The following is a 25,654-nucleotide window of genomic DNA, read 5'->3' as shown; positions in this document are numbered from 1 at the left end:
GACAATGTGGGTTGCTTTTCTTTGCACATGAGCGTGGTGGCAGCTTTCAGTGGGGCCAACAAGCTAACCATTCTCCGCTATCTCCGCCATGTCTGTCTTGCATACTGTTTACGCGAGTGTGTGTGCAAGCGGAAAGAGGGTAGTGGCTAAAGGAAGCGATGTAGGAGGGCAAAATATGTTTATAGCCATCGCAGTACAGGAGTCAGAATTACGTCCAGGAGCAAATTGATAAAAATAGACCGGAGGGGGGAAAAAAACATGAATCGACACTCTTGCGGACGTGTCGATGCATCGGATCGTCGGCTGTTGCATCGATGCATCGATACAAAACGATTATTATTTACACCCCTTGTGTGTGTGTGTGCAGCCCCTGTTTATGACAGTATCATGTAAAAATAAAGTGTTACCTAAACACAAGTAATTTTCTTGTCCCACACTCAAAAACTTCATATCACTTTGTTTATTGGATAATTCTGCATCATAAAGGGAATTGACACACCTTTCATTTCCCAGCTACTTTTCGTTACATGGCTACAAAGGTTAAACCTTTCTTGTTAAACTCGTCCTACATTTTTTGTGCAATCCACGCAAAACTCCATATATAACCAAATGGACAAATAAAAAGTTTTTTAATTTTGACTTTTTCGAAAAGTAATGCTAAAATAAGTGATTAATAGCTAGCTAGCTCTAAATGTAATTGCTGATTATTCTAAAACCCTAACAGATTTTAACATGTCCTTCATAACCCATACTCCAAATAAGATTTTGCACACGTGTCCCGTGTTTGAGGATCGTCCATCACTAGGGGACGCTGTGATGTCAAGAAATCTACTACGCAAGAATGATTAGAACTGATTGGACTTTTACAAAACCTTCTTTATACCTTCCAGTCATAGCTCTGAACTAAAGTATTGGATATGGTAATGGTTGAAAAAAGTGGGCGGGGCCTATTTCCAAAAGCGTGAAAAAACCTTGAAAACTAGAAAATTCACCTAAGATCAATGTTTTGGTGTAATGAGCTCAGATTTTCAGGATGTATTCCTTGAATAAGGTCTAACAATTCTCTCACTGTATGTTTTTTTTTAAAGTTGTACACTCTGTTTTTTAAAAGTTTGTGAAATTGAGAAATCAATGTATTTCCCACAAATATAAAAATGGCCACTATTTGTAAAGCACATGCAGACTAAACATGGATTTCAGTTTGGTAAAAATCCAGGCGATTTTGACCTATTTACAAGACATTGAAATTTACATGTACAAGACTATAATGTTTAATTTTTTTTCTCTGAAAATCTTTTCTCAACGACCATGAAAAAGCACTCTTGGAGATCCATGAATATTTTCAGGATATCAGAGCAAACCATTGTTTTTTAATGAATTTATTACGTGTTAGGGAATGACATATCAAACTACAAAATTTCTAAAGAAATTTAATAAGGCGTCCGCCTCGTGGTGCATACTTTACCGTCAAAAATACTAACAAGAAGTAACACTGCGAATTTCAGGTTCCTACGGTCCCCCACAGCGGCCGTCGAAAGGTGCCATGTTAATTCAATGGAGCATGTCCCTAGCAGCCTCTGGCTAGCAGCATTGTCATGGAGACTCCCTCACAGCTGCAGCCCTCTGTCTTGATTATCATTACCTTTATCATGTGAGGTACTAAGGTAAATGTGTGATTTTAGTGTCTTTGGAGCACTCCTGCAGCATGTAGCAGGGGCAAAAAGGGGACAAAAATGGATATTTTAACCCTCCTAACATGAAGATGCTTTATCTGACATGGCCAAAATTTGTTGTGGAGCCTTCTCTGTCAAGGAGGTACAAGCAGAAGTTGGTAGCACCTTCCTAGAGCCACTTCCGGTTAGCAACACGCTCAGTATCACCGGCTGATGTTACTCTGTTAGTTTGGTCCAAATCCTGTACTGGGAAGTGCCCCAAAACGGGAGAAAATATGATTTTGCATGTTTTTTTTATTATTATGTCGCCATGGTAACTCAAAATGGCGGCTGATACAAAAACAGCACTTGACTGGATGAAGATGCACATTTTGATATATATATTATGGGGGTGAAAATGTCCTTAAACTACCACTCTGGGTTGTGATCCTGCATCCTCTGGACTGCCAGTCCGACAACTAAACCATTGGACCAAACCTCAACCATATATGGAAATGCATTTTGCAGACCTTAACTGTGTATGTTCCCAGTGAAAACCATTGGCTGAGATGTGGCGCGAGCAGCACTTCGTTTCTCCAGAACTGTAAATGATGAGATGTAATTTTTTGAGCGTTTAATTCGAAACAGATAGGGGAACATGACAATCTGTTTTTGCTGGAAATATGTTAATAATGACGTAAAAGACATTTCTGCGGCACTTTAACCTATTTTTGCCCCCTCAAAAATAGGTTAAAAATGGATATTTGACACCTCATAGTTTGGAGATGCTTTATGCGACGTAGGCCAAATTTCTTGTGGAGCTTTCTCTCCAAAGGAAGTACAGACTCTGTTAAGCAGAAGTTGGTGGGACCTTCCTAGAGCTACTTCTGGTTAGGAAGATGCTAGCCATTTAGCCGCTAATATGGTTGTGTTCAGTATCACCGGGTGATGGTACTCTATTAGTTTGGTCCAAATCGTGTACTGGAAAGTGCCTCAAAAAGGGTGCAAATACTTAATGTCACCAAAGGTCAGCAAAGATCATGGGTCAGATCGGCCTCCTTTAGCAACTCAGCCTCACCAAATATGGGCCCAGAACTCAACATTTGACCAAAATGGTATGTAGTGCCATTTCCCACACGTGGGTGGTGCTGTATAGACCGGGTGGGGGTCGTGTCTGTGCATCCTGCCAGGTCCTGTTAGTTTCCAAGGGCCAATAGGAAAGCATGTGATATCCAAAACGGGAAAGAAATTGACACATGCCTGATTATCACTGGAAATTTTTTAAATGTTAAGAGGAAGTGTAGGAATTTTAGATTCCTACATTCATCAGACCCACTGCAGTGGGCGTCGAAAGTTGCCATGCAATGTCAATGGCACATGTCCCTGGCCTGTAGTAGCCTCTGGCCAGCATAGCTCCGTTGTCATGGAAACTCGCTCACACCTTTGCTGCAGGCATGCAGACACTTTGGGTCAGAGTCAGTCTAATTGGAATGGAATACTTTGCCTCGAACAACACTCAATATTTTGTGAACCGTAAACGGTAGAAACATAATGTTTTCTGCGTTTATTTCATAACAGATAGGGGAACAAGACAAACTATAGGTTTTTGCTGGAAATATTTTAATAAAGCCGCAATAAAATATGATATAAAGTGGAGTTTTAATGAAAATGCAAAAATCCTCTAAAAAGGGTCCCGAACAAATGGCTGTAGCTGAAAAAGTATAAGAGATATCAAAATAATTATTTTACTGCGAGTATCAGTAGGCTTTTGAGGACTATGGTGCTTATTTTTATGTTTGTACAAAAATCGGTGTAGGCACAGCGACAATGTAAAAAATTGGATCATGTGGAATATGCAGGTCCAAAGCGTTTTCAGGAGTTTGCACATTCACTACTCCTGAACAAATTGTTCCTGCAGCAAAACCGTAAGGGTTTTCCACAAAATTCCTTTTTTGTGAGTGCCAGAAGGGTCTTGACATTCATGTGTGAAAGTATCATGCCTGTACATCAAACGGTTTAGGAGTAGCAGCGATGCGAAAACATGTGTTGTTTGGGATTTTCAGGTGTCAGTTTTCAAAACCGCTCCATAGGAAATGAATGAGAAGGATTTTGAGTTTGTGGTGGTCTGAGGTGATTTGCGAAAAATCTATAAATCTTACACTGATGCGGGTTACATTTCCTGAATCCTGACAAAAATTCCTACGTTTTGATGTATAATTTGTCGACGCAGAGTGAAAATTAAGCGAGTAGGCTGAAGTTGTTCGGAGTTTTGAAATCTTTGAAAACGCCAGAGTGGGCCACTCTGGCATTCATTATAAACGATGATTCCGCTGATTTTTGGACATGAGCTTTGATGAGTAACTGTAAGAAAACCATAAAATATATACACATCCCGTTTTCACTTCTGAGTAGTTCAAAGATATATCTACAAACGGGAAGTAAACAGTGTTCATAGGTGAAAGCATGACGATACAGTACAGCGTTGAAAATGGTAATTTTTAGGCTTTTTTGAGGCTTTCTCTGTACCTGACGCCATTAATTTCCTATGGAAGTGGTTTTTCGCTAATTGCGTTGCCATTGTAACTCGAAACCCCAATAAAAGTAATAGCACACCATTCCCGACCAAGCCGGACGTTTTGATACCTATATTGTTGGGGTGCACGCTTCGGTTTGGGCCGCATTAATTTCTCAAAAAGTTTTGAGGTGCATAGTAATAGGTGCCTCCATGCAAATGCATTGTTATGGCAGGCGCCTAATAATAAAGATTCCATCTAAAAAGGATTTTCAGGAAATGAGAAGTTGGTGCCATCTGGTGGTGAAACAAATATAATACAGTAATGAGTAATGTGACTAATGCATTTTATTGCTCTTAATGCTCTTACAAATAATTTTAATGGCCTCAACAAGTACACATGACTCTCCTATCTATCTATCTATCTATCTATCTATCTATCTATCTATCTATCTATCTATCTATCTATCTATCTATCTATCATTTTAATGTTGATTTTGTATCAGTTTGTAATTGTAAGTCTGAGGATGGAGAGAAAGCAGAGAAGTTGACAGAGGAAGAATGAAGACAGACAGGGGAAAGCAACAGGTTGGTCTAATATTAGGTGAGGGAACAGCTACTTAATCCCGAGCAATGATGTTATAACAAGCAATAGTCTTATAACTTTGATGAACTGACTGCACAGATGTTTGGAGGTGTACTTTCTTAAAACTTTGTTGGAAACTCCTCCCCTCAGACCAGGACCTTTTTGGTCAGTGGAAGGAACTAGCTCAGATGCAGTTTGGCAGCAGTAATTATTTAATGAAGCTTTAAAGAAACTTACATAAACTTAAGTAAGAAATCTGACAGACAATTATGCAAAAAATTACACAAACAGGAACTAACAGAATTCCCTAACTAAATCCACTGTACCGGTCCGTTGTGGTAAAAAGAGGGCTGAGCCAAAAGGCAAAGCTTTCGATTTACCAGTCGATCTATGTTCCTACCCTCGTCTATGGTGATGAGCTTTAGGTCATGACTGAAAGAACAGATCCCGGATACAAGCGGCCGAAATGAGTTTTCTCCATAGTGTATCTGGGCTCTCCCTTAGAGATAAGGTGAGGAGCTCAGGCATCCGGGGAGGACTCAGAGTAGAGCCACTGCTCCTCCACGTCGAGAGGAGCCAGTTGAGGTGCCTCGGGCATCTGGTTAGGATGCCTCCTGGACGCTCCCTGGTGAGGTGTTCCGGGCACGTTCCACTATGTTTCTTGGCTGGCCAGGGAACGCCTTGGGATTTCCCTGGAGGAGCTGGCCCAAGTGGCTGGGGAGAGGGACGTCTGGGCCTCCATACTAAAGCTGCTACCCCTGCGACCCGACTCTGGATAAGCGGAAGAGGATGGATGGATGGATGAAATCCACCACATAGAAATAAACACTCAAGGCAGGGGGACCCCTGTCCCAGTTACCCCCCTGATTCCCAGAGTTCAGTTCAAAAAGGAGGTCATCCTTACAAGGAGCAGAGTTCAGGAGAGTGACCCTGAGTTTGTCTGGACAAGGAGCAGAACCTTGGAGGTCTGTGGCGCAGCAGAACCTTTGGATGCTGGTGAAGCCAAGAGAGATGCAGGGAGATTGGTTGATCGGGGATGTAGAAGACCTGGCAGCTGCGGAGGTGGAGCCCTGGAGGGCAGCTACGGTGGAGGTAAAGCCCTGGAGGAGCCTGGCCAGAAGGTGGTCTACCAAGTGACATGAAGGAACCTGGGACTAGATTCTGCAAGGTGGAACCCAGGACTGGAATCTGCAGGCTGGTACACCTGATATGACTCTGAAGACTGGAACCAGGAGCTCGATCCTGGATCTGGAACCAGGAACTTGACTTTGGAAACTGAAGACAGGAGCTTTGCTCTGAAAACTGGAATAAGGACCTTGAATGTGGAGGCTGGACCGCTGAAACCCCCAAAGGAACTCTGCAGAATGGCAACTAGACTGCTGGAACACATGGAGGAACTCTGTAGGACAGCAGCTTGACATCCATGAAGGAGCTCAATGGACTTTTAAGTACTGTAGTGCTCTGAAGACTTGGAATCACGGTGGCACTCTGATGAAGATGATGATGATAAATGATCCAGAAGTGTAGATGAAGATAATGATGAGGATAATAAAGACTGAACCAGAGGTGTAGATGAAAGTAATGATGAAGACCTTGCTCTGCAGCTCAGAGGTGACAAAAGCCTTTTTCTGCTGCTCTCTGGCAGCTCTCGGCAGGTTCTGGGGCTCTCTTTTGGCATGGAGCTTGGGCAGCAGGTGACAGCTGTAGAAAGCTCCCCCACTTCTTCTCTGAGAAATTATCTGCTAGGTCCATTTGGCTGGTTTGTTTTATTAAGTTGTAGGATAGTGAAATGCAGATGCAGATTGGCAGCAGTAATGATTTAACCCTATATTTCCAAATGTATAATTTTTGATACAAATATTTCTGAGATGTCTACTTCTTCAACAAAGTCGGTATTCTGGAAATACAGTTTACAACATTCAAATTCATATATTTTACACACTCTATATAAAAATGCAGATAACATGAGGAAAATTTATTTTTTTGGTCTATTACGATACAAAGAAAATTTGAAAGACTGACATTTTGTTTTTTATTTTTTTAAAGCAACTAAAAAGATTAAATTTATTTTAAAAATGTCAAATTTCTTTTCACAATTGCTTGGATCAGTGAAACCTTAAAGAAACATACAAAAAGATACATACATTTTGAGTCCGGGAAGTCAAAATACAGCAAGGAGGCCCCAGGAGAACATGGGAAGGGAACCACAAAGTAAGGTGACAAATCAGCACTGGACGAGAGGAAATAAGGAGTATATACGCAGGGTAGAGAGGAGAAATGAGTGAGGAGCCAGGTGAAAGCAAGAGTAGGATATGGGTAACAAAAAGGTCCATCAGAATGTTGTATCCTATATATAGTACTGATTTTATGTAAACGCCACTTGAAGCTATTATAACTCATCATCAGTTATCTACATACTGTATCCACTTGACGCTGAAGACAGATTCCAATAATGCTCTTCATTCTCAGCTCGATTGCATCACTGTTGTCAAACAGTGATTAGACCAGAATTGGATGTTTTCAAACAAATAGAAAATGGAATGTTTTTTAACTGATAATGTCCGCTTAGATGGACATTCTTCAAGTGTTGCAGTGTGGCCAACATCCAGAAGAGTATGCTGCTGCTCCCCCTAAGGGGAGCCAGAGGTGTTGTCTTTATGGTTTATTTTTGAGTTAACTTTTAACTTAAATGTCACCCTGTTTTTAAATGACAGTTTTACATCACTCTGTTTATGGGGGATTATAAGTGTTTTATATATTTTATTGTATTCATTTTTTTTCTTTACTTTAGTAACCTCACAGGTTATTGTCATGATATATTTCATAGATATGTCTAAGTTTAATAGTGTGTGAGAAAACCACATTTTGTGTGTAGATTCCAGCTATGGAAGTCTGATGCTAACCAACAAACAGGGAGCAGTTGTCCCCTTAAAACCACCCCTTCTCATTTGCGTAATGAGACTGAAAAGGTAGGAGTGGTGTCCCAGTGGTTAGAGTATTGTGCTTGTGTCCCAGAGGTTCTGCGTTCAACTCCCACACACTGTCACTCTGGGTCCCTTAGCAAGACCCTTAAGCCCAGATTGCTCCCCGCAGAGAACAAATTTCATTGGAATGTATGTTGCAATGACAATAAAGATGTTTTTTTTATTATGCATACAGAAATAGAAGAAGGACATGCTTAAAACGGTAAGCTTGAAGAAATAATTGGGACAAAAATATAGAAGGGAATAATGAAACAGACCAAAATATTAAAACCTACACAGAAATAAATACATTTAAAAACTAAGTAATTAATACATAAAATTGAGAATTATTTCTATATTTTTAATTATGTCAGAGTTGATCCTCCTTAGTGGTGGTGTTGTGATGGCTTTAACTGCTAGCAGTTGTTGCACCAGTACAATTGAAGTAGCTCTTTCTTTTCTCCTTTCCCATCTGTTAAACAGCTATTGCTCATTTTCTTATTGATTTTGAATGTTGCATTGTGTTTATTGATGGTAATCCACAACAGTATCTGGTAGTATTACCATTTATCAAGGAAAATGCATAGCTATAGCTAACATCATCTGCTCTACATAAACACCAAAGGTGTGCCAAAAGTCATCAAGGTGTAAGGACTGTTCCTCCTTCCTTTAAATTTTTATTTTATTGTTTAAATTGTACAAAATAATTTGTGTTATTGGCATCTGTGTACCTGGACAATTAATTTTCTGTAAGAACTAATCATAGACAAAGTGTTAAATTTTTTCTATGTTGGAGATTTCTGTTGTTGACACAGGTATTATACTTGACATTTTATTTTATTTTTGCATGCTGACAGTGCTGGTGTGGGGCGCACAGGCTGCTTTATTGCCATTGATGCCATGCTCGAGAGGATGAAATACGAAAAGTCTGTGGACATATATGGTCAAGTAACCTGCATGCGAGCTCAGAGAAACTACATGGTGCAAACAGAGGACCAGTACATGTTTATACATGAAGCCCTGGTGGAAGCTGCAACATGTGACAAAACAGAAGTCCCTGCCTGCAGCCTGTATGCCCAGATCCAGAAACTCACCCAAATTGTTCCAGGAGAGAATGTTACTGGCATGGAACAGGAGTTTAAGGTCAGTTCCTTTTTGTTTTTGGATGGTTAATGTATAGAGGCAGTGTAAAGTTTGGAAAATAAAAATCTACATTGTCTTAATATTTTAATGGCAATAAAAATACTAAGTGACTGTTAAGCACTTAAAGTTTGAGAGTGATACAAAGTGAGCTAAAATGATACCTCCAAGTCTGGTGTTGTCATGATCCCACTGAATTTTTCTATGTCCAACCAGTTCCTGTGGAACTTGGTTGTTTTTGTAATCATTGCGGTCATTCTATTCTACCCACTTTGTAATCCTTGCTCCTCATTGAGCTGCTATAGACCAGTCCATTGTTATTGTTTTGATCCGGGTTTTTCGCGGATTCGCGCTGGACTGGTAGGCAAAAGGCGAACACAATGGCGGACGCAAACAAAGGAAACGACGAGTTCTCGCCGTATTTTTTTTTCTTTAGATAACGTATCACAAGATCGTTTTAAGAGTAAGTTGATGGTATCATATTGCCAGATCCACACAGCAAAAGCCTGAAGGGATGGAGCAAGACTAAGATAGTTCTGCAAATGTGTGTGTGTGATATAAAAAAAAAAAAAATTGTATATAAAAAAATAATAATAATATATATATATATATATATATATATATATATATATATATATATATATATATATATATATATATATATATATATCTATGTATATATATATATCTATATATATATATATATATATATATATATATGTGTGTGTATATATATATATATGTATATATATATATGTAATCTGGACATATATATAAACACACCTATGTATTCAGAATACTTCAAAATTTATATATGCACATTGATCAAAACATCGATCAAAAGCCAATCTGGTTGCCAATCTCTATCAATTAATCTCTACATATTTTTTTTAGAAGTATATGTAAGCTCCATCTATATCTTTCTATCTGAATACTTAAAACATATACACAGGGAACATAGACGTTCACTACTTCCTGCCACATACAATATGGCGGTGACGTTGACGTACACACCTGCGCCCAATGAGGCGTCTACGTACATAATGTCTATGGGTAATAAACCATAGTTTGCTAAGAACTGACTGGGTAATTACATAGTAATTAGTGGACATAGAAAGAAAAGGTTATTCAGTGAGTTGGTAGAATTGTTGCCTTGCAGCAAGAAAGTCCTGCGTTCAAACCCCAGCCTGGAGTCTTTCTGCATAAGGTTTGCATGTTCTCTCTGTGCATGGATGGGTTCTCTTTGGGTACCGGCTCCAAAAGGCCAGTCCATGACTCTTAGGTTAATTGGTCTCTCTAAATTGTCCTTAGATCTGAGTGTGTCTCTGTGTTGCTGGTTGATGGACAGGTTATCTAGTGGATCAATAAATTCAAATTGCAACATTTCCTTCATCAAATAACAATAGAAACTTCCCTTTTTCTGCTCTGTTAGCAAAACAACTAAACCTTTACCTCCTTCTGTCTCTGCAGAAGCTGACTTTGAATGGAAGCCTTAAAGCATCCACTGGGAGATGTATCAGTGCTAACCTGCCATGCAATATATTCAAGAACCGTCTGGCAAACATTATGCCTTTCGAATCTAGCCGTGTCTGCCTGCAGCGAATCAGAGGGATAGAGGGCTCTGATTATATTAATGCCAGTTTCATTGATGGATACAGGTGAGTCCATAATCAAAGCCATTATAAAGTCTGACTTCTGAGCCTTTTTTGCATCTGGACAACATTAGAACCCGTCCATTTCAAATATTACAACACCTCAAACCTTCAAACCCTGATTATATTATTCAACACTTGTAGCAAAATCTTTTAAACCCAGTTTTGGATTTGTGAAACAGGTTCTAATGTGGTACAGATGCAAAAAAATAACCCATTAAAATCACCCTTTATAAAACCTTTACAATCAGATAAAGGTTTTACAAATCCAAAACATGGTTTAAAGAATTCTGTTATTAGTGTGGAATAAATGATCCAGGTTTAAAGACTTTAGGTACTGTAGTTTTTAAACTAGAACAGATTAAATATGCTTATGATAGTGAAAAAATAGGTGGAATAGCCCTTTAGCTGTTTCCAGAATCAAAAGCTGCATTCAGAAGCCAACTTCAGCTTCATAAAACACCTTCATGCTCATCATCATAAAAATGATAAACATCAACCTAAATGTGTACAAGAGCTAAGTTTGAGAATGATGTTTGATCCATGCAAATGTTTAGTTTGTTTTTGGTTTTCTTTCTTCTGGTTTAAGTCACCAACACTAAGAAAATGTGAGCAAATGGGTTTAAAACTAAAATAAAACAGACTTTTAGGCATTTCAGTCACTCAGTCTCCTATAGGTTGAATCAACTATATACATGCACATACAGAATAAAGCAAACGTTAAAAAGCAAAAAACACACAATTTGAAGTAGTTTGTTTGTGATTTAGATTACACAGTTAATGCAATTAAAGATCCCTGTAAGAAACAACCAATATATTTAAATTTATTTTTCTTCCTATTTGCAGGCACCGGAAAGCATACATTGCCACTCAGGGCCCATTGGCAAAAACTACAGAGGACTTGTGGAGAATGTTGTGGGAACACAAGTCTACCATTGTAATCATGCTCACCAAACTGCGTGAGATGGGACGGGTAAAACACCCAAATCATGTCAAGAAGTTAAAATGAGGAACTATTTTATCTTTACATGATCCCAAAGTGGGAATATTTGCCGCATTTTTCAGACCATGAGGCGCACTGGATTATAAGGCACACCATGAATAAACGTATCTACGTATGTCTGTTTTTGTGCACATGTAAGGCACACCAGATTATAAGGCGCACTAAATATTCTTCTCGAGTGTGTAATATCACTCTGCCCCTTCACGTCCACAGCTCTCTGTCCGTCTCTGTCAGGAGGACAGAGTAGCTGGACTACAGTGCCCTATTTCTAACGGGAAATATACGCAACTTTTATATTGAATTAACTTACTAGGTTTATTGTTACTAGAACGTACTCTGGGCTCAGGCTGCCATCCTGTGCGCATACTGTGAGCTGTGCCGACTCAGCATTGACTCTCCACAGACGATTTACCCTTCATAGCCGAGCGTACTGTTGCCTAAATTTCTTGTGGCAAAGTCCTACAATTCCCACACTTTCTGTCAGTGGGACAAAGCGGTGGAACAGAAGGTAAAATGCTTGATTAGCTAGCTTAGCACCAAGAGCAGTTTCTTTTCCAGCAGACTCTCACCGCACACAAGTGGGCGGTCCTTGTGACCGCCTACTTGGAGCAGCTCAGTGTATCAAGCTCAGTGTCACATATAAAGCAGTTTGATGTAAAGACTTTATGATGCTGAGAAGTCGTAAAAATTAAGCTGTTCACGTACCTGTACACGCGGACCTCCGCAGAGTGAACTCCGCCCAAGAATGTGAGGGTCTTTACATGAATGAGACTGACTGATCCCTGTGCAAATTCTCAGTTATCCGGGTCATCGCAACAGCAAGTGTGTCGAAATTTTTTCAGAAAGAACTTATCAAAAGTCCAGTTGCCTCCGATTTAAGCCTGTTTGCTGAGACTAACTGATGAGTGAGTAACTGTCCTGTCCTTTTCAGGATAATTCTCATTCACTGACCATCTCAGTCATTGTGTCCTTGGGCAAAACACCCGCATTCCTGCTGGTGGCAGTTAGAGGGCCCAGTGGTACCAATTGTCTGGCAGCCTTGTTTGTCAGTCTGCCCCAGGGCAGCTGTTGCTACAATGTAGCTCACTACTGCCAGTGTGTGAATGTCTGAGTTAATAGGTGAATGACTGAGCAACCCTGAGCAATGCCAAGAACCAAAGCCCAACGTGACTAGCATGCAGTTAAAGTTGAGAGGCAGGACAGGGATCAGAGCAAGTCTTGGGTATCCAAGCAACATGTCACCACTATCACACACATATCACCTGGTCCCACTCCCCAAGCCTCTGTTTTTTATGATTCTTTCTTTCTACCTTCTGATTGTGTAGGAAAAGTGTCATCAGTACTGGCCTGCTGACCGTTCTGCACGTTACCAGTACCTTGTTGTTGATCCCGTGGCTGAGTACAACATGCCTCAGTATATCCTCAGAGAGTTTAAAGTCACAGATACCAGAGTAAGTCCTCACTGAGAAGATTTGTTGAACTTTGGTGAAACAGAAGTAAGACAGTGACAGAAGTCAGAATCATGTAATTTGGTTTACCTATGTTACTTGGGTTTCTGCGTCATGGTTACTGCATTATCTCCTTAAAGCAAAAGGTGCATTCACACCGAATGGGATTTCGGCGACAAAGTTGCCAATTTTGCATGCTGTTGCTCGCCTGACATAACCGTAACAATTCACATAGTGGGCGACAAGCCAAAAATGCAGCAGTACATTTCAATTCAATTAGATTTTATGTATATAGCGCCAATTCATGAAACATGTCATCTCGAGGCACTTTTCAAAGTCAAATTTAATCATATTATACAGATTGGTCAAGAATATCCTATATAAGGGAACCAGTTGATTGCTTCAAAGTCCCGACAAGCAGCATTCACTCCTGGAGAAGCGTAGAGCTACAGGGAGAGTTGTCTGCATTGTCCATGGCTTTGCAGCAATCCCTCATACTGAGCAAGCATGGAGCGACAGCGGAAAGAAAAACTCCTCATTAACTGGAAGGAAAACCTCCAGCAGAACCGGGCTCAGTATGAACGGTCATCTGCCTCGACCAACTGGGGGTTACAGAAGACAGAGCAGAGACACAACAAGACAGACAAAAAGCACAGAAGCACACATTGATCCAGTAAAGCCGGGCGTACACTGTACGAGTTTTTCCCCTTTTCGGGCCGATTCTTCAGTCGTGCGGGCATTTTTGAATCGGGCCGAATTTCAGCTTGATCGTAGAGGGGGGGAGGAGGGGGGAATGGCTTCTCACGACTACCTCCCGATCAGGAATCGGACGATCGGTGAAAATCAAACATGTTTGAAATTCAGTCGGCTGTCGTGAGGTTTTCGTGAGCGCATCCTGCTGTTCAAGCAGAGCTACGAGGGGGCGCCCTCCCCTCCTCTCCGTCCCCGCCAGCGGAGGGAGGGGAGCGGGCGTCCCTGAAGCGACCTCCGCCCGGCCCGCTCGCGGGGGCATTGGGGAGGGCGGCAACGCGCTGGCCGCCTGTTGCGGCACTCCTCCGCGGTTCGCCGCCTGTTGCGGCACTCCTCCGCGGTCCGCGCTGGCCGCCTGTTTCGGCACTCCTCCGCGGTCCGCGCTGGCCGCCTGTTTCGGCACTCCTCCGCGGTCCGCGCTGGCCGCCTGTTTCGGCACTCCTCCGCGGTCCGCCGCCCGCTCGCGGAGGAGGGGGAGGGGGGTGCGGGCCAGGCGACCTGCCGTGCCGCGCGGCCGCCGGTGCGTCTCGTCCCTCCTCTCTCCCCTCCGTTCCCCCGACGCCCGGTGCCTCCTGCGGGCCTCGCCAGAGCTGGGCTCGAACCCCTGCTCTGGGTCCCTGTCACCCACCATCGCTCGCCTGCCTCTGCCACCACAGCGAGCGGTCCCAGAGGGGACACGACGTACAGTGTGAGCAGTCCGGTCTCTTCCGAGCGTCGCGCCGCACAGATCGTGAGCGGTGAACTTTTTAAACCCCGCGGTTCCGTCGCACAGTTTGAGATGTATATAAGTACCACGACTGAAAAACTCGTACAGTGTACGCCCGGCTTAATCTGTTCTACATTAGATGGTAATAGTGGGTGATCTGTCTTCCTTGGATGATGTCACAGTTAACAGAACGTCAGACTACTATGAAGAAAAAAGAGAGAGCAAAAATTTAAAAGCTGAAATGACAATAGTCATTTCAATGCAATGCAAAACTGGAGAACAGTAGACTGGAGAACAGTAGAAATCAGTAGAGTGAGAAAAATAGGCCCTGATGTTCTCCAGTAGCCTAAGCCTATAAACAGCATAACTATAGAGGTAGCTCAGAGTAACATGAGCCACTCTAACTATAAGCTTTGTCAAAAAGGAAAGTTTTAAGATTAGTCTTCAAAGTAGACAGGGTGTCTGCCTCACGGACCAAAACTGGGAGTTGGTTCCACAGGAGAGGAGCCTGATAGCTAAAGGATCTCCCTCCCATTCTAGTTTTAGAGATTCTAGGAACCACCAGCAGACCTGCAGCATGAGAGCAAAGTGCTCTGTTAGGAACATACGGGGTAATCAGAGCTCTGATATATGATGGAGCTTGATTATTAAGGGCTTTATACGTTAGAAGAAGAATTTTAAATTCTATTCTTGATTTAACAGGAAGCCAATGAAGGGAAGCTAAAATTGGAGAAATATGATCCCTCTTGTTGATTTTCATCAGAACTCTTGCTGCAGCATTTTGGATCAGCTGAAGACTTTGAACTGCATTTGTGGATTTCCTGATAGTAAAGAATTACAATAGTCCAGCCTTGACGTAACAAATATATGGACTAGTTTTTCAGCATCGCTCCTGGACAGAATGTTTCTAATTTTGGCGATATCTCTGAGGTGAAAAAAGGAAACTCTGGAAACCTGTTTATTATGGGATTTAAATGACATGTCTTGGTCGAAAATAACACCAAGATGTTTTGCTTTATTACCAGAGGCCAAGTTAATGCCATCTAGATTAAGTGATTGAGTAAGAAGTTTATTTTATGAGGACTCTGGTTCAAAGATTACAACTTCTGTCTTTAGGTGCAGGACATTTAAAGTCATCCAGCTTTTGTTGTCATAAAGACATGACTGCAGTCAATGTAACTGATTGGATTCATCAGGATTTATGGATAAATATAGCTGAGTGTCATCAGCATAACAGTGGAAATTAATCCCATGCTGTCTGATAATTTTGCCAATCGGAAGCATATAGTAAAAAGAATTGGTCCAAGGACTGAACCCTGTGGTACTCCACAGGTGACCCTAGAGTTTGAGGAAGATTTATTAATAACATGAACAAACTGGAATCTGTCCGACAGATAAGATTTAAATCAGCCTAATGCTTTCCCCTTAATCCCTACAGTATGCTAAAGTCTTTGTAGGAGAATATTGTGATCAACTGTGTCAAATGCAGCACTGAGATCTAACAGGACAAGTATAGACACAAGTCTATTATCAGATGCCATGAGAATATCATTAGTGACCTTCACCAGAGCAGTTTCAGTGCTATGATGAGCTCTGAAGCCTGACTGAAACTCCTTAAGTAGGTAATTACTTTGTAAATGTTCACATAGTTGATTAGCAACTACTTTCTCAAGAATTTTAGATAAGAAAAGAAGATTAGATATAGGTCTGTAATTTACTAACTCATCTTGATCAAGAGATGGTTTCTTAAGTAAAGGTTTAATAACAGCTACTTTAAAAGCCTGTTGTACATATCCATTTACCAAGGATAGATTAATCATGTCTAAAATAGTGCCACTGATCAAAGGGAATATATCCTTAAACAACTTGGTTGGGATTGGGTCTAACATACAGGTAGAAGGTTTAGATGAAGCTAAAATTTTAGATAGCTCAGAAAGCTCTACTGCATCTAAACAGTTCAGACACTGTGCAGGTTCTAAATATTCCTCCAACGCTGCCTCACTTACTGAGGACGAGGTAAACATGTTAGGGAGGATGTCAATTATTTTATTTTTTGTGGAATCAATTTTATTTATGAAGAATCCCATAAATATACAACAATAGACTGTCCCTCCAGATTAGGTAGGATTCCTCTTGGTGTGTAGAGCGCCATTTTCTCTCAAATTTCCTAACATTGTGCTTCAAGGAACGCAGCTCTGAATTAAACCAGGGAGCCAGCTTCCTGTGAATAATCACCTTCTTTTTTAAGGGAGCTACATTGTCTAATGCAGAACGCAATGACAAAGTCACACTGTTAACAAAGACATCTATTTGTGAATGGGAAGAAACAACATTGCTGCTATCTGCAGGGTATTTCTGCAATACTGACGATATTAAGAGGGGGACAGACTTTTTAAAGTTTGATGCAGCATTGTCCGATAAAGATCTACTATAATGGAACCCTCATTTGGGGGTGAAGAACTCAGTTAGATTAAACTCAAATGTTATTAAAAAAATATCAGATAGGACAGGGTTGTGAGGAAATACTGTTAATTCTTCACAATCGATGCCATATGTCAGCACAAGGTCTAAAGTATTGAGCCAAGAGTGCATCGGTTTATGCACATTTTGAGCAAAACCAATTGAATATAGGATAGTTTTAAAGGCTACGCTAAGGTTATCACATTCTGTGTCAACATGAATGTTGAAATCCCCCACTATAATAACCTTGTCAGTGTTTATCACCAAATCAGATAAGAAGTCGGACAACTGATCCAAACACTGAGAGTAAGGGCCCAGTGGACGATACAAAACAACAAACGGAAGAGGTTTTATTGCTTTGCAATTTGGATGAGGGAAACTGAGGGTTAAATGTTCAAAAGAACTGTAGTTATTAATTGGCCAGGGACTAATTAGTAAATCAGACTGAAAGATGGTTGCTACTCTTCCTCCTCTTCCCACAGATCTGGGAATGTGGAAATTTGAATAATTGGAGGGAGTTGACTCAAGAGGATTACGTTAGTATAAATGTACTAACATAGTCCTCTTGTAGCCAGGTTTCTGTGAGACAAAATAAATCAATCTGTTTATCAGAAATCAATTCATTACTAACAAAGTCTTTTGGAGGGAGAGACCTTATATTTGATAGACCACATTTAATTGTTTTATTTTTTGACTCAAGGTGAGCCGTATTGATTTTTATTAGATTTTTATGGTCTGTTCTTTTTAGATCAGTTTTTGATCTGTTAAGTTTTGTCTGTGGGAAAGACACCGTCTCAATAGGGTAATGGGTGGGTAACATTGCAGAAGCTGCAGAGAGGTGTATTAAACTACGGCTCTGCTTCCTGGTCTGGACCCTGGGTTGTCAGCATTTAGAAGAACTATTAAATCCGGCCAGATTCCGAGAAAGAAGAGCTGCACCATTCAAAGTGAGATGGATGCCGTCTCTCCGGATCAGACCAGGTTTTCCCCAGAAAGTTCACCAGTTATCAATGTAGTCCATGTCGTTTTCAGGACACCACCTAGACAACCAGCGGTTGAATGATGATATGCTGCTAAACATGTCATCACTGGTCAGATCAGGCAGGGGACCAGAGAAAATTATGGAGTCCGACGTTTTAGCAAATTTCAAACCGAAGCAACACCAACTTTAATGACCTCCGATTGGCGTGACCGGGTGTCATTACCGCCAGCGTGAATAAGAACGTTACTGTATTTACGCTTATCCTTAGCCAGCAGTTTCAGGTAAGATTCTATGTCGCCTGTTCTGGCCCCTGGCAGGCATTTAACTATGATTCCTGGTGTCTCTAGTGCCACGTTTCTGAATATAGAGCTCCCAATAATAAAAGTGCTTATGTGTTAAAAACAGATATTACAGCAAAGAGATTAAAGATAAAAGCGAGAGAGTCTGGAGCAACAGACCGTCTTTCACACCGTGAAAACAGGGAGTGACACAATACGCCTTACCGCAAACAGGAAGTGTCGAGTTCTTTCTGCTATTACAGTTTAAATGAGTGTTCCTAAAATGGCAATATCTAATGACGCTTTCACTTACCTTCCACTCCAGCTGCCTCACTCACACTTCTCCAGGCTTGGTCCTTTCTGGACTTGTCTCGTTACTAATAATTGGTTCAGTCATACCATCAGGCCGACCGCAGACCGCTACTATCTTCCTTGTTGAATGAAAACAGCTTTGTTTGTGCAGCAGTCCTTTACCCCACGTCACATCCAGTTCCTCGCATGGTTTTCGCTATGCGAGAAGACAGGAAAGTTCAGATTTTTCAACTCCAGCACTGTCGTTTCACATCCATCACAGGTGTTGCATATCGCCTAAATCGCGCCTGTTGCGTTGCTAGAAATGCTTCTGCTGCATCACTTTGTGTTTCACTGCTTCTGTTTTGCACTTGTACATAGTAATAATATATAAATCAGCCACTCAGACTGCCACATTCGCATTCGATGTGAACACACCTTAGAGCAGTTGCCTCTTTTGCTTCTTCAGGGGAGCACCATTATGACTCCTCTTACAATTTAAGATGAGTTATTAATTAAACAAGCATGATTTGCATACATGGTTAAGCTTTCACAGTAAAAAAAACACTACTCTGTAATTACAGGACAGTGGTGCCGCCATAAATTACTGCCATAAATCATAATAACACTTTACCTAGGGGATTAAAATTTGTTAAGATTGTTTCACATGCATGGGACGAGCCTGCTAAACAGCACATTATATTTGGTATAATTTAATATACAAGTACATCTCAAAAAATAGAATATGATGTAAAAGTGCAATACTTGAAACAGTTATTTTATAGAGATTCATTACATATAGAGTAAAATATCCCACAATTTAATATGTCGGAAAATTTGAATATCACATTGATTAGACTGATCAAAAAAGGATGTTTTAAGCAAAAATGTCTTCTTAAGGCTTCGTAAACGATTTCTATGTACTAAATTTCTATGCCCGACCAAGTATTGGTCGGGCCCCTTTTGCATGAATTACTGCATCAATGCACCGTGGCATAGAAGCGATCCGCCTGTGGTACTGCGTAGGTGGAATGGAAGCCCAGATTGCTTTAAAGGAGAAGTCCGATCAGCAAGGAAGAGTCAATGGATCATTATCTATACCTAAAACTAAGACGTTTGTAGTGATTTAATGAATTTAGCGTTAATCAGTACCAAAAATAAAAGTATTAATTTCCGTTGCTATCACTGAGTCTGGGAGGAGCCATTAATGTCCAAATATGGTAGCACCTCACTCCTGAAGTCTTCTGGAAGCCACGTCATGGTGCGGTAAGCTGAGGGCCATTTTCTGCGCTTTACATGCAAATTCAATAGGAACTATTATACACATCCGTGATCAACAACAATTATTTCGCGTTTCGACAGGACTTCGCCATTGAAAATCGCAAGAGCAATTGTTGAAGTAGCAATGCCCACGTGCATGGCAGTTGGATTTTGCAATACTTTGCGTAAAAGTGAAAAAACATTAGTTATTTCACCTTTCTGAGTCATGATCCACCACGAGTTCGTTGTTGGATTGCCAACTTGAAGAGGGAGTATTTGCCATCGAACTTCTGGCCAGAGAAAAAACATGTCATATGTAGCCAACATATATGGCCAAACCTTTTTATAGGCCTTATTTGTTGCTTTATGGATCCACCTGGCCCAAAAAATTGATAAGTGGAGAATCAATATTTAAAGGAAAAGTCCGGTCATATTCAGAATTCAAACTTCTCGAAGTACTTTAAATATAAAATACTACATACTGTTCAATAAATAAGTTCTTTTAATTAAGAGTAATTTTCATTTGAATGTGCTTTACTGGAGGCATCCCTGTTCTATTTTTAAACCTTGTATTATATATATTCTGTTTATTTCACTTTTTGGTTACGATTTGAAAATTTCTCACCATGCTAAGATTAAAAACTTACATATTATATAAATTGTACATGTCTTTTTTATAAGTTTAACATACAAAAAACAACTAGCTTCTTTGTCAGTTTCTTTAAACCCAACATAAACTCCATCATCACTAGGATATTTTTTTCCTAATGGCAACAACTACACAAGATGGTATGACCAGTCTATTTTTTCATTTACCAAGCCTGTCGTACAGCCATAGAGTGAACTGTCTATATGCTGCCAGCCGCATGAGTCTGTCTGGTGCTGGATTTGGTGGCATTTCATTATTATAGAATAGACACATAGTTATTAAGAAAAGCTGTAACACAGCATCATTCAGGCAAATTGTTTGCACTTCCTCCATCATCATAATGCAAGCCTGTTGTGAATAGTTATCAGTTTTTTTCCAGAATCCGGTCTATTTCACGACAGCAACATGATTCATCTACAGTCATCATCAAGTTGCAACTTCCACACAAACAGCAAAACAAGTCAAAAAGCCGGTTTTGTTCGGTTGGTGGCGGCTCGGTTGATGTATTTGTCTTGTCCTTATCAACATCATCATGAGGGGAAGGCCCTGCCTGACAAAAACTGTCCGTCCGTCCGTCTTCTTCCGCTTATCCGGGGTCGGGTCGCGGGGGTAGCAGCTTCAGTAGGGAGGCCCAGACGTCCCTCTCCCCAGCCACTTGGGCCAGCTCCTCAGGAGGAATCCCAAGGCGTTCCCAGGCCAGCCGGGAGACATAGTCCCTCCAGCGTGTCCTGGGTCTTCCCCTGGACCTCCTCCCGGTAGGACGTGCCCGGAACACCTCTCCAGGGAGGTGTCCAGGAGGCATCCTAACCAGATGCCCGAGCCACCTCAACTGGCTCCTCTCGACGTGGAGGAGCAGCGGCTCTACTCTGAGTCCTCCCCGGATGACTGAGCTCCTCACCCTATCTCTAAGGGAGAGCCCAGACACACTACGGAGAAAAGTCATTTCAGCCGTTTGTATCCGGGATCTCGTTCTTGCGGTCACGACCCAAAGCTCGTGACCATAGATGAGGGTAGGAACGTAGATCGACCGGTAAATCGAGAGCTTCGCCTTTTGGCTCAGCTCTCTCTTCACCACAACAGATCGGTACAGCGCCCGCTTCACAGCACACGCTGCACCAATCCGCCTGTCGATCTCCCGCTCCATCTTCCCCTCATTCGTGAACAAGACCCCAAGATACTTGAACTCCTCCACTAGGGGCAGCACATCCTCCCCAACCCAGAGAAGGCACTCTACCCTTTTCCGGTTCAAGACCATGGTCTCGGATTTGGAGGCACTGATTTTCATCCTGGCCGCTTCGCACTCGGCTGCGAACCGCTCCAGTGAGAGCTGTAGATCACGCCCTGATGAAGCCAATAGGACCACGTCATCCGCGAATAGCAGAGACGCAATCCCAAGGCCACCAAAACGGATCCCCTCAACACCTTGGCTGCGCCTAGAAATTCTGTCCATAAAAGTTATGAACAGAATCGGTGACAAAGGGCAACCTTGGCGGAGTCCAACTCTCACTGGAAACGAGTCCGACTTACTGCCGGCAATGCGGACCAGACTCTGACACCGGTCGTACAGAGACCTGACAGCCCTTATTAAAGGGTCCGGTACTCCATACTCCCGGAGTACCCCCCACAGGATCCCCCGGGGGACACGGTCGAATGCCTTCTCCAGATCCACAAAGCACATGTAGACTGGTTGGGCAAACTCCCATGCCCCCTCAAGAATCCTGCTGAGGGTATAGAGCTGGTCCAGTGTTCCACAGCCAGGACGAAAACCACACTGCTCTTCCTGAATCCGAGATTCGACTATCCGACGGACCCTCCTTTCCAGAACCCCTGAATAGACCTTACCAGGGAGGCTTAAGAGTGTGATTCCTCTGTAGTTGGAACACACCCTCCGGTCCCCCTTTTTAAATAGGGGGACCACCACCCCAGTCTGCCAATCCAGGGGAACTGCCCCCGATGTCCACGCAATGTTGCAGAGCCGCGTTAACCAACACAGCCCCACAACATCCAGAGCCTTAAGGTACTCAGGGCGAATCTCATCCACCCCCGACAAAAACTGAAATAAATTAAATCAGTTGGACCATCTTATAACAGTTAACAAATAAATAAAAATAATTATACAAATAAGATCATTTAATTTGGTTGTAGGCCTAAATGTGTAGGGCCTACATTTTAATTATCATTATTTGGGTAATATGATCTATGTAGTCTATAAGAAAGTATTTTAAATTGATATTGACATTGAGGTATTTGATCGGCAAGAAGAACAAACTGAGAAGAATAACACAACAATAAGGAAATGACGACAGGGGCCTGCTGCTGCACCACAGCCGCAGCAGACACATTCAACTCAAATCGTCCCTTTTTGCTCTCCTCGGCTCAAACTGGTATGGCTGTATTTCGTCAAAAGTGAAGTTGCTATCAAGAAAGTCTTCCATATATTCCAAATTGCTATCAAATGGTGACAATAAATCCATGGAACTCCCATCACTGTCGCTATTAAATCCATTACTCTCTGCTTTGCATACTGCACTAGTCGTCGCCATCTTGGATAATAGCGTGTAGTGACCAGGCCCGTATTAAGACAATGTGGTGCCCCTGGGCACTATACCTCAAAGGCCACCCCCCTTACCCGTGCTGTCCTCCGGTCAAAAACATCAGACATAATCAAGGGGATTTCTGTAATGTAATTTACTATTTACTAACTTACACAACTACATGTAGGCATATGAGCAGTGAGCAATATTCAAATATCTCATTTTAGAATGTTGAAATAAAAAAAATCCTGATTTATTTATCATTTATTATTATAGAGACATCAGTGTTCACAAAACGAATAATGCATGGTCTTTCAACAATTTCAAGTAAATAATATACCAATTTATGAAAAATATATTTTTAAAGCATGTGTTATGTGGTGCCCCCCCATGGTTGGTGCCCCTGGGCACTGGCCCACTGGCCCTTATGGATAATCCGGCCATGGTAGTGACAAACACCAGGTACAGCATTGGGACTTGCTCGACAGCCGATACTGCACCATGACGTCACAAACTGGGAGGTGGCAGTACTGTTCTTTGACCAACATGGATGCCTCCAGTAAAGCACATACAAATGAAAATGACTTTTAATTAAAAGAACAAATAATTTATTGAACAGTCCATCCATTTTCCAAACCGCTTAATCCCTCATGGGGTCGCGGGGGGTTGCTGGTGCCTATCTCCAGCGTACACTGGGCGAGAGGCGGGGTACACCCTGGACAGGTTGCCAGTCTGTCACAGGGCAACACAGAGAGACAAACAGGACAAACAACCATTCACACCTAAGGACAATTTGGAGAAGTCAATTAACCTAACAGTCATGTTTTTGGACTGTGGGAGGAAGCCGGAGTACGCAGAGAGAACCCACGCATGCACAGGGAGAACAAGCAAACTCCATGCAGAGAGACCCAGGGGTGTACTTGAACCCAGGACCTTCTTGCTGCAAGGCAACAGCGCTACCCACTGCGCCACTGTGCAGCCTAATTTATTGAACAGTATGTAATAATTTGATTTACTTCTCCTTTAATAGCTGCCTTCAGGTCATCTGTCTTGTTGGGTCTGCTATAGGATTGTATATTAGTAAAAGTTGTGATATGTGATATTGGGAAATGTTGCAATAACGATATAGCTTGGAATACAACAGAAAACATTTAAATGTTAAAGTCTTTCTACTTTAAGATCATAGCAGACATAGACCCCAGATAATGAGTAGTCTATCCAGCCACTAAAAAACAAAAACATTCATCGATTCCATCTCAAAGACAGGGTGTTAATAGAGGTGGCCTCTGTCTGGCTTGTGATGTTTAAAAAATGAGGCAACCTAGCTATAGTTTCTTATCCACTATACCACCTCTTCATCTTCTCAAACTTTTTATGTTGCAATAAACACAAAATGTCACCAAACATATTAAATGCAGGGCACTTAAGTAATTAATCAACACTTGCTATCCAGACAATTCTTTTGCAATATGTACAATGCGATGATTTTGCAACAACAATAAAGTTGTGATACTTTACTCCATAGATTTTCTATGGGGTTCAAGTCAGAGTCTGGAGGCCAGTCAAGCACAGGAACACCATAACACGATAGTCACTGAACCAGCTTTTGGTACTGTTGGGAGTGTGGGCAGCTTCCAAGTCCAGCTGGAAAATAAATCAGCATCTCCATACAGCTTGTCTGCAGAGGGAAGCATGAAGTGCTCTAGAATGTTCTGGTATATGGCTGGATTGGCTGGGTTGGCTGTGGACTTTAGACCAACCGATTCTATATAATACTTGAGTCTCACTATCTGAGATAGCTTGCAAAAAATATTGCACTTTAATACAATATAAATTTGTTTATATATATATATATATATATATATATATATATATATATATATATATATATATATATATATATATATATATATAGTGACCCTCATAGCACCCCTAAAGTAGATGTTCTCAAAATGGAGAAAGTGTATTTTTGACCCCGAAACAGCAGTGTCCATCAATTAAGTACAATTTATTCCAGTTTTTCATCCATATATAAGGTTGCTCTCTGAACATTGACATTGATCAAATATATCCAGTTAACAATAACAGTGCTAATGAAGCTAGTGACATTACCATAACTCTCCAGTCTTGTTTTCCTCCATATGTTTTTATTTTCCTGTGTCTCCACTAGGATGGCCAGTCAAGGACCATCAGGCAATTTCAGTACACAGATTGGCCAGAGCAAGGAGTGCCCACCACTGGGGAGGCTTTCATCGACTTCATTGGTCAAGTCCATAAAACTAAAGACCAGTTTGGACAGGATGGACCAATCACAGTACATTGCAGGTAATTTTCTGAAGTTCTCGTCCTCATTATTTCATCTGTAGATTCTGATGAATGATCCAATAATCTTTATGGAGACCTGACTACTTGCTCAGGTTATTGATAGCATTCTGATTTGTTTTACACAAATGCACTTGATTTTGAGTTCAAGTCATGACTTGATTCAGAGGTTCTTTATGTGTTTTTTTATCATGTGTCTTTACTCATTAAACACATAAAGGCCCATAAACACGTGCAGTTCCCATACCACACTGCCACATTGAGACACAAAATGCTTTTGATAGTAGCTCTATACAGCCTTATTAGCAGCTAAGAAGAAATTCCAGTCTTTTTATCCAAAAAAGAAGAGGCATTGTTGAGCCTTCTTCACAAAGTGGGACATATTCTCAGCTCAGGAGATTTCAGAGGAAATGTAAATGTCCAGGAACTTTTGCTGTCCACACACTCCACCATCTTCCCATGTATG

General features: G+C 41.4%; 1 protein-coding gene across 1 annotated transcript in view; it reads left to right on the top strand.

Annotated features, from left to right (window-relative positions):
- LOC105921789 (receptor-type tyrosine-protein phosphatase S) overlaps positions 1–25,654 on the top strand; it is a 368,492-nt gene that overhangs the window by 326,452 nt on the left and 16,386 nt on the right. Inside the window, 5 exon segments of the mRNA XM_036131703.1 lie at positions 8,571–8,856; positions 10,324–10,511; positions 11,352–11,478; positions 12,834–12,959; positions 25,037–25,191. Of these exon segments, the coding sequence (XP_035987596.1) occupies positions 8,571–8,856; positions 10,324–10,511; positions 11,352–11,478; positions 12,834–12,959; positions 25,037–25,191 (882 nt within the window).

Source organism: Fundulus heteroclitus, unplaced genomic scaffold, assembly GCF_011125445.2.
Source record: "Fundulus heteroclitus isolate FHET01 unplaced genomic scaffold, MU-UCD_Fhet_4.1 scaffold_45, whole genome shotgun sequence".
Taxonomy (NCBI): Eukaryota; Metazoa; Chordata; class Actinopteri; order Cyprinodontiformes; family Fundulidae; genus Fundulus; species Fundulus heteroclitus.
This window is presented reverse-complemented; position numbering and strand designations above follow the sequence as displayed.